Raw genomic sequence first — 14592 nt, forward strand, 5'->3', positions numbered from 1 at the left:
CATCTGTAATATTAACCTTTTGATTCATACCAGTCTCCTAAGAGCCCCTGTGTGTCTTCATTGTGGGTGATTCTGCATTACAGTTCTATGAATCTGCATTTTTAAGAAACTTTAGCAAAATTCACTGTTTCTTAAATGGTTTTGAGCCTTTTCATAAATTTGATGCTTCTAGCAGAAATTGAGGCAGAAATTGGGAAAAACGTTTAAGAAAACTAAAATGGAAAGTAACTGAGGCATGACATTTGGAGCAGACTCCTCCTCAGAACATTGCCTTACAACTCAAATGTGTGATCTGATATGAGTTATCTTCATAAACCCAAAAGTAATGGCAATAGGACTTGCTTCATCATTCAGTCAACTCAGGGGAAGATATATTTCAGTTTACTTCTAATTTATTCTTCATATCCATAGAGTTTGGGAAGCCTCCTTGCAAAACCTTTGTCTGCTTTCAAGAGAATTGCAGTTTGAGATTCCTTGTAGGGTTTCTATTTCCACAGAAAATGGGTTTGTATCAAATATAATTTGGATAGGGGAGAGTTTTTCAGAAGATGAGACTGCATCGTGTTCTTGATTTTTTTTAAATTTGTAATTATTATTATTTTCTCAAAGCTTCATGCAAGGAATTATCACAAGGACATTTTAGGTCTGCTGTGTCCCAAATACTGTAGCTAGCTGGCCATTGCATGGGAGAGTAATCAAATCTAGCTTTACCAGTTTAACTCATAGCCACTAATCTGTTTGTCTGTCTCCCCATAAGAATCAGTGTGGAGAAATGGTCATCTCCCAAAGACCATTCTGATACGTTCTTGTGAGGTATAATAATCACTCCTTAACAGAAATCTTTTTTTCAACTTTTTCAACAAAAACACAATAGTCTAGTGTAGACTACACAGCTAACTATTCTACAGCTAAAACTGGACAGTGGAGTGAAAAGTGTCACCGACAGGTTGTTTCTATTTTTTGCTTTAAGGATGTGCTTATAGCCCGTGGAAGCAGTAGGAGATTTTTTTGTGACATCTATGTCTCTTGTACAAGATATTTGTTGCCATACTTGTCTTAAATATTTATAGGCTGCATGTTCAAAAGTTTACAGTCACGTTTTCACTACTGTTTCTTGCAGGGACATGACAGAGGTGGTTCATATTAAAGACCGAAAAGAAGTAATCCATGAAATGAAATTCTCACCCGACGGCTCTTACCTCGCTGTGGGCTCTAATGATGGCCCTGTGGATATCTATGCAGTTGCTCAGCGATACAAAAAAATAGGAGAATGCAACAAATCTTGTAGTTTTATTACTCATATTGACTGGTCTGTGGATAGCAAATTCCTGCAAACCAATGATGGTGCGGGAGAGAGACTGTTCTACAAGATGCCATGTAAGTTAACAAGTATGAACATGGAATGAAGAAGTAAATTTCTGTGTTGATCTGAAGTGAACGATACAGATACTATATATATAGTGCATTTGCAAGCAGATTTTTGTGACTGGAAGTTACAGAATACTACAGTTCATTTTTACACCCTTATTCTCAGCATATACCCACCTTCAGCTTTGTTTAAGTAAAAGCTGTCTCTCCTTTTATGTTTACACAAATTTTATGCTTTTAGGTAGCAAACTTTTACAGGTTGACTCACTGAAGAACTAAATTTTGTTTCACACTACTAAAGCACTTCATTCCCTGTTGCATTTCCTTCATGATGAATGATTACAGTTGTAGTGATTAGAACATTTTAAAGAATTTAATTAGTAAAAACAGAAGAGCTGGTTTCAATGTTAAAACATGTTACTAGAAACAGTGTTCAAAGTGTCACTGCTAGACTTCGGCAGAGTAATTGAATACCCCAACAGCCCTCATCCATGCATGGATTGTACCAGGGAGCATTCAGCAGAAATCCAGAAGGCAGTTGGTAACAGCTGAGGCTGAAGTAGCACAGCCCAATCTGCAGGAGATGATTGGGAATTGTTTAAATAAATAAGGGATGCCACAGTGTGTTATCATTCATGTTACATCAGTACCTTTCCTGTTCTTGCAATAAATCTCAAAATTGTAAGAAATACTAACAGTTTGTGATGGCAGTTCAAAATGAGCTTGGAAAGTAGAGAATTCACATTCAATCATGGGGCAAGATTTATATTCATCTCACCAAAGTAAATAAATTAATTTGTGCTAAATGTTTAATTATCCTTTTTACATTTTGTTAGGGACCTCAGCTGCATTAATGTATATGCCCTGTCTTTATCCTTACAGTCCAACTTACTTGTCACCTCTGAGGATGATTGTCCTGTAAAAATAGTTTTAATTCTTCCACTAGGGTGTAATTGATTTATTCTAACTTGTAATTGAAAGTGCTTTCTGATATTCAGAAGAAATTGTCAAAGAACAGAAGAGAACTTTTGGATAAGATTTTGTTCTCGTTTGAGCTAGTATGGCGCCCTTCTTAATGCAGGGAATCTAGGCCGTATTTTTCTTACCTAGATTTGTCTGGAGGTCAATTTTGAACTCAGCTGACTGTGGCTGTATCATGCCTCTTTGAAAGGTAGCTGCTCCTGGCTCTGTGCAAATACTCAGTTGCAGTCAAAATCTGAATTTCCACTGCCCCTGGGGGAAATATCTTTATCAAAAGTAATGTGAGAGTGTTTTAAGCCTTATTTATTTGTACTTACTGTGATAATTTATATGTAAACAGTTTGAGTTCAGTTGAATTCAGTTAAAGTTTCCAAACTCATCTTTTCCCTTTACCTTCCTCTCTTTAGCACACATGAATAAATGCAGAATACATCGACTTTAAGAAATGATGATGGTTTTGATGACTGTTAATGAGTAGTGCGTAGATAACCCCCCAGGCTTATCAAATTAATCCAATCCATCACATTTTTAGAATGAGAGTCTTTAGCTTTAGGTTAAAAAGCCTGGGATAGTCTAACCAAGAAATCCACTGGGCTGTGCATTTCTGATAGCTTTGTATCATTCTAGGATGGAAGTTAAAGATGCTCTCTATTTTTAGCAGTTATGAAAACAAACCAAAAAAATACAATTAATTTCAAATATTGCCTGTACATTTTCTTGGTCCTAGCTATTTAAGCTACATTCCTGCTGAAGCTAACGCCTGACCCAGTTCAAATTGCACAGCAGTTCAGTTAAATTTCCGGATGAGATATCGGTTTCTTTTCAGTTGACGTCTCTTGACATACTTCAAATTTCAGTCTCGGTGTTCAGTTATGTTTGTCCCATGGAGCCACTAAATTGACAGTTCCAACGTTTTTCATAATGTTTTTCTTGGAAAGTCTTTTGTTTTAAACACGATACTGTGATCAGTTTCTGTTCTTTGTTGCTGGTATATTAATACTGCTGCTAATGTTTTTGTCATGAAGCAAATCGTGTACATGAAATGTTCATCACCAGTTACGTTCATTTTCCTAGCATGCACAAAAGATGAAAAAGAGATACTTACACAATAGCACTCAGACTTATCACAAAGTCGGGCTATATCCAATAAATTATGAAGCACTCTCTGTAAATGAAAAGTACCACAGTATGATTCATTGAGTAAATATACGAAGTTCAGTGACCTTCTATGATTAAGGCAAACAATTGCTACATAGCTTGCACATGTAGCTTTATTTTAAGATTTGTATTAGTGATCTCATAGAACTTGAAAGTACTCTAGGAACACATACACATGCTTTGTATTGAAGGCATTTCTTTGGTAGAAGTGATGTGGAGTGATTACTTTTTGACCCTTTTATATGTTTTTAGCTTTATATGTGTGCAGCTGCTTTAGAGCTTGTAAGACATAGGATGTCCCCAAATGCTACAAATACAAGACTATGCTTGTTTAAAGAAATCTGTGAGTCTTTTCAATTTACTGAGGTTGAAGTCTAATCCCAAGGAGAATATAAAGGTAAATGTGATGAAAAAAAAAAAAGAGTTTTACTGAAAAACAAACGATATTCACTTGTGTATTTTCAGCTGGTAAGCATCTAATTAACAAAGATGAGATCAAAGGAATTCATTGGGCCTCGTGGACCTGTGTGATAGGATCTGAAGTAAATGGTATTTGGCCAAAGTACACAAACGTGACAGATGTCAACTCTGTGGATGGTAATTACAACAGCTCAGTGCTGGTGACTGGGGATGATTTTGGGCTGGTTAAGTTATTCAGATTTCCATGCCTAAGGAAAGGTAAGACAGTATTTTCTATTTCTGAAGAATGCAATGTCTGTTTAGTTCCACAGCAGTATATTTTCTGATAACGGCATTAGATTCAGGTATATAATTCACATTTCTGTGTGAACAACTCACAATTAGTTTTGTTGGACAGAATGATGAGATTTTAACTGTCCTATGTAGCAGTTCCCTGCCAACGTATTTGCACTTGTTTGAAAACCGTTGAGAACGTATCATTTAACCATGTAGCTGTTCTGATACTACCTTGTCATCCAAACCTCAGCAGGGTCTACTAGAACGAGTCAGTATAGCTCTGGGTGAGTTATTTATCTTTGGAGTTGGCTGTAGTTTATTTCTTTTTTAACATAGTTTTTTTCTTTGGCATCTACACTGTAATACATATAATGTATACACAACTAAAAGTAACAACCTTTTGACTTCCCATGTTCTTTCATGTTTAAGTTGAAATCTGTATATTTTCTGACGCTGCCCTTGAATTATTGTGTATTAGCATGTGTGTAATTCACTTGAGCATTAATGGCCATAGTATAAATAACTAACCCTATCTGTACAGATACATATGTCTGTTTAGATATAGATATAGATACTTCTTGCCAGGATTTAATTACTTTTTTCTGAAAACTGAAGTAAACCTGTTTCTTGAGGTATTTTATGCCATTTATTTTTCTGCGATTACTATTAATATCAGAATACCCAAGCAGGCATTTAAGTATTTTTGTAACTTTCATTTCTGTTTCCTAGGAGAAATTAGAGCTTGTTTCTTTTGAAAGACAAACTTTATTGGCTATCATGGTTGCTTTTCTTTATTCTTCTTTATGAGCTGTTCTATTTGTGCCTTTTAGGAGCTAAATTTAGAAAATATGTTGGCCATTCAGCACATGTAACCAATGTCCGATGGTCCCATGATTTTCAGTGGGTTTTAAGTACAGGAGGTGCTGATCACTCTGTTTTTCAGTGGCAATTTATTCCAGAAGGGATAACAAATGGCATCCTCGAAACAGCTCCACAAGGTAAAAATGGTGTTTTTTGAGTTATTTATTGAATGAAATCAACAGAGAATTCAGCAATGATGAAATGTATTTTACTGAATTGAGAAAATAGATTTGATTCCTTGGTATGTTGTACACTTAAAAGCCATACAAACTACATAATGTCAGTTGCTGAAAATTTTGTTCCCTTCAGTAAAAGGGCAAAAAATCAGTCAGTACCTGCAGAATTGGCAAAATGCCTTTGTTATAGCAAATCTTCTTAAACACAGATAATGATCATGCTGGAAGTTTTTATTTACCATTTTTGTATCATCACTCCAAAACCTGTGAAAAAAGCATTACTCTCTCAGATGATGGAAATGTACTAAAAACTACTTAGTTATTCTCTTCCCTCTGCCACCATCCTGCCCCAGGCATTGAAAAAGGAGAAACAGAAATTAAACCTGACACATTCAGTCACCTCCTATGATTCTTACAAGCTGCTTTTGATTCCAAAGTTGTCTACTACCAAATCATAATAAAAGCATTGCATGCTATTTCCTTGTAATTAAGATGTCTGCTATATAATGATTATTTTTATGCAGAGGGTGGCATTGATTCCTACAGTGAAGAATCAGATTCAGATTTATCTGATGTGCCGGAGTTAGATTCTGACATTGAGCAAGAAGCTCAAATCAACTATGATCGTCAGGTGAGTCAAAATTAATACACTGTGCCAATTATCTGACAAGTTATCCTCAGTATTTAGTAAACATAAGCAAAAGAGGTTTCCAGCTAATTCATCATCCTGCTCTAAGAAGATTATTTTGACAGTATTCAACTGATTACGCAACCAATATACATAAAAACAGAGTTTACTTTAGCTGCAGATGGGAATTTATAAGGGCTTTAGCATATCTGTATGTAAAACTATCTATTGAAATAAGGAATATGGCTTACAGAGCAAAGTCAAACATTTTGCGAGAGCATATTGCTATCCCCATTCCCTTGATACGTGTTAGAAAAGATCATTCTGTCCTATTAAATTGAGAAACAGAATTTGTAAAATAGAGATCATGGATTTTTTTTTCTATGATTTCTGCATATTCAAAGCAGAATAATCCTCTTAATGAGTGTAAAGCCTGCATAATACATTTATTTGTGACAGATTCTTCTTTATTACCAATGATAAAACTTCCAATAATTAAAATCTCTCTGGCTCATATGAGATCCAAGTAAAACTGATTTCTGATGGTCACTTAATACACTTCATTACCTTCCTGTTTTCAGTACAACTGTGTTCCAAGGTAAATTTAAGTAGATTGCTTCCATGCTAGAAGGACAAAATCAAATGACTATTCTTTACTGCGTTGATTTTTTTTCAGGAATTGTAGTACACCATTTCACTCTTTAATCTCATCTTTCAATGTCAATCTGTGAGAATTGTTCTATTATTTTGATTAAAATAAAAATCTAATGAGTATCCTTTCAGCTTTAATTTTTAAAGTGTTTAAAATTCTATTCAATTTTAATGGAACATCACAGAATGATTTAGCCTGGCTCATACTCCTCATATTGTTTGTGCATAAGACTGATTCTGCTTTGGCCAGTGTGACTTAACATCATTTAGAATCCTTTTGCTTACTGCCATAAATAGGAGAAGCAAAATAGAGTTTGAAGTTTTCTGATTCAGATCCATTTATTTACAAAGTTGAAACACAATCTTCTTTCTTTATGAAAACCTATTTGAGATATATCAGTAATATCTTCATTTCAAGTTCTACACAGTGAATAACAAAAAAGCCCTCTCTGTTCTCTTTCTCTTGTGATCATAGCCCCAGTGCTTCTCTTGCTTTTTCCTTGGACTTCTTGCAGTTTCTCTCTGGTGATTACTTCATCAACTTCTGAGCTTGCCCTTGAATGTCTTTTCCACAGAGAAATGCAGTTCTTTTCACTTGAACTCTATCCTTACTGAAAATTATTTTGTTACATAGCTTAGCTTCTGCTGGTTTCACATGAGCTATATGTTTTGAATAGCAGGTTCTGTATCATAAAAATGTCTTTACACTCATCCTGGCTAAAAGACATCTCTTCTGCCCTTCAGCTCTGATGAAGTGCTGGGGTGCTGCTGTCATGCTCATGTCTGGCCATGGACCCCGCTGATCCAGACTTGTCTTGGGTCTGTCTTGGGTCTTTGTTTGATTTTGGGCCTGCTTTATCATATTTGCCAGTGTCTGGCAATCACTGGTGGCTGGTTGAGAAACTTGCAGTCAGTTACAGTAACTATCCCTTATTGCCATCTTTGTATCAGATTCTGACTTGCTGACTCAGTGTGCCAACCTGACCTTGCATCTGTTTGGTTGCTATGGGCTTGTCAATATTGTGTGCTCATGATCACTGATCTTTATAACAGTCTATGATGTGGAAGGGTGCTGTTATCTTTGTTAGTTGTGAAGGCAAAGGAACATCAACATCAAATTCTGCTCTCTCTCTCTCTCTCCCCTGATTTTGGCTTCTGGTTTAAAATATCTGGGGCTTGATTTTTGGAATCCATTGTTGTGAGGAGATTACTATTTGTCACCTTGACAAGTTACCTGAGCAATTGCAATGGTCAAAGGTCAGAACTTCTACAGACCAGACATAATCTCATGCTATGTACCTGAGAATGCAAAATGTACAGTAAGCTTGGTTCAAGTTAGTTTGAGTCACTTAGTGGCAGACACGGAGTTTCTTTCTAGAATGCTGACAGGTCACCTCTAACATTCCATGCTTTAGTGAAGGACTATCCTTTGTCTTTTCTCTGCACGTTACAGATTCTGCATTAAGTGGCTCAGGTCCTTCAGCCAACAGCTTATTTTACCTCTTTGTTATGGAGATCTATTGTGTTTGCCAAATGAAACAGAGATTTTGCAATATTTGCTCCCTGGCCTTTCTTTTACCCCGGAACTGTCTGGTCTACTTGTCCCAGCCTCCCCCTTCTCCTTATTCTCCCTCTGCATGCAAATCAGACAGCATCCTCCTCCACACTATGCGTCAAAAAGAACATCTGGAATTAAAAGCTGAAAATGAAAAAATAGTTTTAGGCAGTTAAGGTGAAACGTATCAAGCAGATTAATGTATGGCAAAGCTAGAAGCAGCATGAAATAGAATCTTAGACAGGAAATATGAGACAACATCAAGCATATAAAGTACACATAGAGGAAAATCACTTGTTAGAGGAAATTATAAAAGCACTTGGAAATTTAAAACCATGAATCTCATTTTTAGAAGTGGGTATGGCTTCCTGTAGTGGAAATGCAGAGTCAGGGCCTGAACCAGTCATTGAGCACTTGGTGGGAAGGCAAAGCCAACCCAGGGAGCTCAGCTGCACGCAATGCACTGAGCGACCAGAAAGGGTGGAATCAGGATCCACACTTTCCCAGACCTCATTTAAGGCTTGGCAGGGGTGGGGTGGGAAGGGTGTCTTGTTGGGGACCCCTTCCTCCTTGAGGCCTTCAAAGGTAAGCAGCTGTTTTCCTTCATTTTTGTGTCTATAGCTGCAGTGTTTGGATTTGTCCTTGTTTGCTGTCACTTACGGCTTTGCCTCCCTGCTATTATCAGGGTACTTTCCATTGCATTATAGCATTACACTTTTTTTTTTCCTCTGAGTTTATGGCCGAAGCAGTGTAGGGATAGATATTAGATATTATAGAGATAGGTTCTTAGATATTGAAGTGTATTAGAAAACAATAATCCTTGATTCTTATTCATTAGCAGCATTCACTGAGGAGCAGAGTAGATAGTCAAGAACACTCAGGACAAAGTAGAACCCATATGAGTGACAGATAAAGTGTGTTAAGGTCTACTTAATTACCACTATCAAAAACTCATCTCAAGTTATATGAACATTTTACTTGTATAAATCCAGCGTGTTGTCTTTGAGGTCAGACACAGTTCTACGGCACTAACGATTTAATTGTCCTTTGTGGAAAAATGAAAGGAACAACAAGAAATGTAGGTACAGAAAAAGAGGAAAAAAAAATAATAATCAGGCTCTGTCTCCACGTTGTAACAAATGTAGTTTAATGCCACTGCTTTCAAGAGGCTTCAGACATCATCAGCAATCCCACAGAGTTTCAGAATTCCTGAAAGATTTTAATGCATGGTGTCTGTATCTGTAGCGTTACCTATGGAGATTCTCTTTTCTGGTTTCAGATGTATTGGCAAATCACTTAGGTACTGTTGGGCGCTGTATGTTTAATCATGATATCTAGGCAGAATTGGTTCATTATGTTCAGCTCTGATTACATACTCTGAAGTACATTTGAAGTTAAAAAGATGCTTAGAGACTTAATGGTTTCAGTCAGTATTGTAAATCCTTTTCACTGACAGACAGTGGAATCTCGTAGGAAAAATGAGCTCTGCTCCACAGTAATGCAGTGTCCTTCACGTGTCAGGAGACTCCACTGTCTGGAATAGTTTTATTATCATCTTTTGGAGTTCTGCAGGAATGAATAGTGACTTCCTCTTTCTTGTAACTACCGACCATCACTTTAACAGTGTATTAAGTTGTAAAACTTGTATGAAGTGGTGTTTTTCTTGCATATACACAAATATTCAGAAATGTTTGGAGCTGTGCTATTAATGTTAACAATTATTCTTCAGGTTTACAAAGAAGACCTACCTCAGCTGAAACAACAAAGTAAAGAGAAAAACCATTCTGTTCCTTTCCTCAAAAGAGAACGAGCGCCTGAGGACAGTCTAAAATTGCAGTTTATACACGGGTAGAGCAATATTAAATAATGCTTTCTTTTCCTTTTTTTTTTTTTTTTTTTTCTGGTTGTTAAAACATTCTAGCAATTGTACTCAGAGCTTACTCACAACTAATTTATTTGTCACTGCTGCTGTACATAATTTATGGAATATCAACCATAGACTTTGTTTTCTTTCGGTTGTGTTAGGTAAGGAACAAGAGAAGATTGTAATAATACAGCCATATATTAAATGATACCCAAGCAGTGCATTTCATAAAATTACCTTCTATTGACTCAACCGTATGTATCCCAGAGCAAAGATTCTATTTCTGATAGCTGTGATTTGTCACGTTGCCTAACAGCTTTGTTCTTGAACCCAAACCTCTGTAAAGCTGGCTGTAGTTCTGTGCACTCTACGTATTCTTTCCTGTGATGTCAGTACTAATTTAAGAGTTTACTGCAAAGTAAACCATGAAGATTGATGACTTTGGTGGGAATAGTGTCTCTCTGCCTATGTGGTGAGATAGTTTTGAGACGGGAGGGTTGAAAGCCCTGCTGTACTATCACATTAATTTACACAATTTGTTACACAATGTACCAGAATATTTTTAAAACAGAATGTAACTTGTTTCATGTTTACTTCAGTTATAGGGGCTATGACTGTCGAAATAACTTGTTCTACACACAGACTGGAGAAGTGGTGTATCACATTGCTGCTGTAGCTGTTGTATATAATAGGCAGCAGCACTCTCAAAGGCTGTATCTTGGCCATGATGATGATATCCTCAGCCTAAGCATTCACCCAGTGAAAGACTATGTTGCTACTGGGCAGGTAGGTATTTAGCAGAGATGATTTTAGAAATCCATGGAAATAAGTTGCCTTTATGATTTATAATTAGGAGAAATATAGATTTACTATTTTACATTCACTTTGAATTTCTGCTTTTATCTGTGAAGTGTGTTTTTAACTACGTCCTAGGCATTTTTGATGTATCATTAGTTAGTGTCAGTGTAGGGCAAGCTTAGAGAAAGGGGATTTTGTGCATGGATATATAGATATATAGAGAAGGGAAAGGAAAGAGGTAAGAAAACGAGAAGCTGAGGGAGAAGGTTGTGTGGACTTTTATTTCTAATTAAACTAGGCATCCCTGAGAGAGAAGAATGAGGGTGTGTATAACTGTGTGTAAAAGAACAAGTAAAAAAGTTTTAGTTTGGAAAACTGTCTAAGTTGACTGATTCTGAGATCCAGTTTACAACATAGAGGCAGACATACTACTTATACCACAACTAATGAGGCTGTGAACTTCTCACAAGGTGAGAATGGACTTTACCACGAATGCAGTATATCAAAGTTCCGCGCTCCAGTGTGCCTGAAATGAGTTGTGATACAGAAGAGAAAATAGTCTGTGAAAAAGATAAAATACAGCAAGGAGAAAAATAGTTACCTCTGGAGTGTTTTGAAGATGTGATAGTGCTAATTACTGATATTGGTGTGCTTTGAACTTTATGAGCAGATATTCCAATTAATCCTCTGATTCAGGTTGGAAGAGATGCTGCTATTCATGTTTGGGACACACAGACGTTGAAGTGTTTATCATTACTCAAAGGCCAGCATCAAAGAGGAGTGTGTGCACTGGATTTTTCAGGTACATTGCTCTAAGTGATTAATTAAAAAGCAATCCTCTTGGTGAAACTTTTATTTGAATAGCTATGACAGTTAGTTTTGTTCTTTGTGTTAAATGACCATTTTACAGTCAATACAAGTTTTACATAAAAGCCTTTCTGACAGTTTTGATAAAAATTGAGCAATGAATCAGTTATAGGATTCTTTTACAATCCATCACTAATTCTTCTGAATGTCTAATTCATAATACCCAGTGTACAGCTGGGACTCAAATGGCTTTCTACATGATGGCATAATAATTTAAAAGCAGGCAGAGCGATCACTTGAAGTGTACAAATGAGATGGCATTGTGATCTCCAGGCTCGTGCAGTTCTTCAAATTTGCTAACGTTTTTCAGTGAGTTTATAGGAGCAGATATGATAAACAGTTGTCTGCTGTTTCTCCTACTTGCCTTTCTGGGATGAATGACCTGAGCTCTCAGTTGTCTAAGGGCAGCTCCTGTATTCAATTTTAAATCACTCACATGATAGTGATTCACACAATTTCATGTTTTTGTAAAATCTTACCAATCCATTACTCCTTTCTATTAAAAATAAAATATTGAAGTATTATTTTTTTATCTGTCTACTCCTCCCAAATATGAATGAAAAAGAGGGAAAGAAACACTACTCTTGGAGTACCAATCTACTCTTCCTTGTTTACAGCCTTGCTAAGAGTCATAATCACAGTTTGAAAAGTGACTTGAGCAGTTAGTCTCAGATGAGCCTAACTTTGGAAAACAGGACAGAAATTATTTGGAGCCTTTAAAATTTTTTTTATTCATTTGTGAGAATATAGTGATTATGGATAATATATAGCACAGGATTTAAGAAGTGATTGCAATGATTACTTTGAGCCAGAAGACTTATGGAGAGTGCTTGAACAGTACTTAGAATGCTATGCATTATCAGATTAAACATTTATGGATAGTTAATGAAACAGTGCCTAACTCCTGTGTGCTGCTAAGCAGGAATAGGATCTAAATTGCTCAGTTTGAAAAGAGTGGGGCACATCCAGGAGTGCCCATAGTCACTCCAGTATGCTAAGGGTGCCCAGAGAGGATGTGGAGTCTCCTTCTATGGAGATATTCAAGTCCCATCTGGATGTCTACCCATGCTAACTATTGTAGGGTACTTGCTTTAGCAGGGGGGTTAAACTCACTGATCCTTTGAGGTCCTTTCCAACCCCTACAATTCAGTGATTCTACCAGTGTAAAAATTCATCAGGAACTCATGATCTCAGAACAAAGTAGAATTCTAAAATTCTGCTTCTCCTTATGCACTCAGCTCGTCTCATAGACCTGGCCCTTGGTGTGATACATCCATTTTACCTTCAGACAAAAGCTGTCCTACATCACACTTAAATTATAAAAGATTTTAAAGTCTAACAGATATTGTGGCTGCCCACTACTTTACCTTAACTATCATTTTCTGAACTCAGATTTTTATGTGGGCTTCAATTAAGCATGATCTATTTCACATTCTGCTCTGTTGTAATGTCAGAATTCATTATGGCACGTTAGATCACATTTATTAGACGGGACCACGTGGAAGAGTCTTCCACAAAGATAAGTCTGGAACTGACTCATATTCCATTATCTGAAGAGGAGCCTTGGTGTTCATCCAAGCAATGTGAAATTGCTGATACGCTGCAGTGTGAAACCTAGTAAAGTTGGTACCAGGAGAAGGGGAAATGGATAGAGATGATCTGATGGACACTGTGTGTGTAGATGTTAAAAAAAGAAAGAATGTCATTGAGAACTGTATTTGAGCAAAATACAGTTAGGAAATACGTTGTGATCTATGTTCTCATTAAAATTAGATTTCTCTCCAGTTACTTATATCCCGTGTATTAAAATATATATACCTTCATAAAATCATATTGATCACATACTCTATGGGCATTAAATAATTGTTTTTTAAGAAGTAAGAATGACTGGCATGATGACAGTGTTGCTTTAAACCTAATCCTGAAAAAGCACATATTGAAAAAGTCTTCATTTCCTACCTAAATGGCTTTAGTTTAGGTTCTTGACACTGAATGGAACAGATACTACAGGATCGGAGGGCTGGTTTGGCCCTGTGAAGGCAATTTTCATTGTGTTACTAAGAGACATTTCCAAATTAGTTACAGGTTGCATTATGTAAAGCTTTAAAAAAAAAAAAAAAAAGTTGCCCTGAACCCCAAAGATGCCTTTTCTCTTTTTTCTTTCTGTCTTAGTTGATCTGGTGTCTAACTTTATACTACCCTTCCTCTCTGCCCATACTTTCAAAAGCATCTGCTATTGGCCACTGAGGTCAGTGTACAGAGCCAGATTGCTTTGTAGGGCTGTTTTGATCATCTTATGATTCTGATGTTGTAATTATGTTCATGCAGTGTTTGATTGTGCCCTCTGGTGGTTATTAATCAGAATGTGTAGCCTAAATTAATGCATGAAGCCTCTTTGATGTGAATAAAGTTGTAAAGTTGTATTCTTAACAAAATATTTTTTCCTTGACTTATTTGAGTTACCTTTAAAAATAATAATTATTATTATGATATTATGCATCTTTCCTAAAGAAATAATGCATGTCACTGCATATTTACTTTTTGTATTAGCTATATTCATAGTGGTTTTGCTCATTAAAGCTGTTCTAGAATGGTTCTTACTGTCTCCTTTGGTTTTTTTTCACTTTAACTTTTTGTCTCCTTGTTTGTATCTTTATTTTCTTCACTTTTTAAAAACTGTTTTGGTTTTATTTCTTGTTTTTTAGCTTCATCCCTTCCTTCTTTCTAAGCCTATGCTGGATGTTGTGTTGAGGGACATGGTTTAGTGGGAGCTATTGGGAATAGGTGAACGGTTGGACTGGATGAGCTTTTAGGTCTTTTCCAACCTTGGTGATTCTATGATTCTATGTTCTTCAACTGTGAACTCTAATTCCCCTTCTCCTCTTGGGCCTGTATTTCATAGAACTTAGTCATGTAAGATGCTGAATGTGAGGCCAGTCCAGTATGAGAGTCTGTTTGGCCTTGTGAACCCTGAAGTAGTTCTCGTGGA

General features: G+C 36.5%; 1 protein-coding gene across 1 annotated transcript in view; it reads left to right on the forward strand.

Moving 5' to 3' along the window:
• Positions 1–14592, forward strand: part of EML6 (EMAP like 6) — a 111249-nt gene that overhangs the window by 54624 nt on the left and 42033 nt on the right. Inside the window, exons 9-15 of the mRNA XM_042883412.1 lie at positions 1121–1377; positions 3973–4185; positions 5034–5201; positions 5765–5871; positions 9804–9922; positions 10538–10724; positions 11433–11538. Of these exons, the coding sequence (XP_042739346.1) occupies positions 1121–1377; positions 3973–4185; positions 5034–5201; positions 5765–5871; positions 9804–9922; positions 10538–10724; positions 11433–11538 (1157 nt within the window). The remainder of the gene's footprint in view (positions 1–1120; positions 1378–3972; positions 4186–5033; positions 5202–5764; positions 5872–9803; positions 9923–10537; positions 10725–11432; positions 11539–14592) is intronic.

The sequence above is a fragment of the Lagopus leucura genome, unplaced genomic scaffold (genome assembly GCF_019238085.1).
Source record: "Lagopus leucura isolate 7727_CA_CO unplaced genomic scaffold, USGS_WTPT01 Super-Scaffold_73, whole genome shotgun sequence".
In the NCBI taxonomy this organism is placed as follows: domain Eukaryota; kingdom Metazoa; phylum Chordata; class Aves; order Galliformes; family Phasianidae; genus Lagopus; species Lagopus leucura.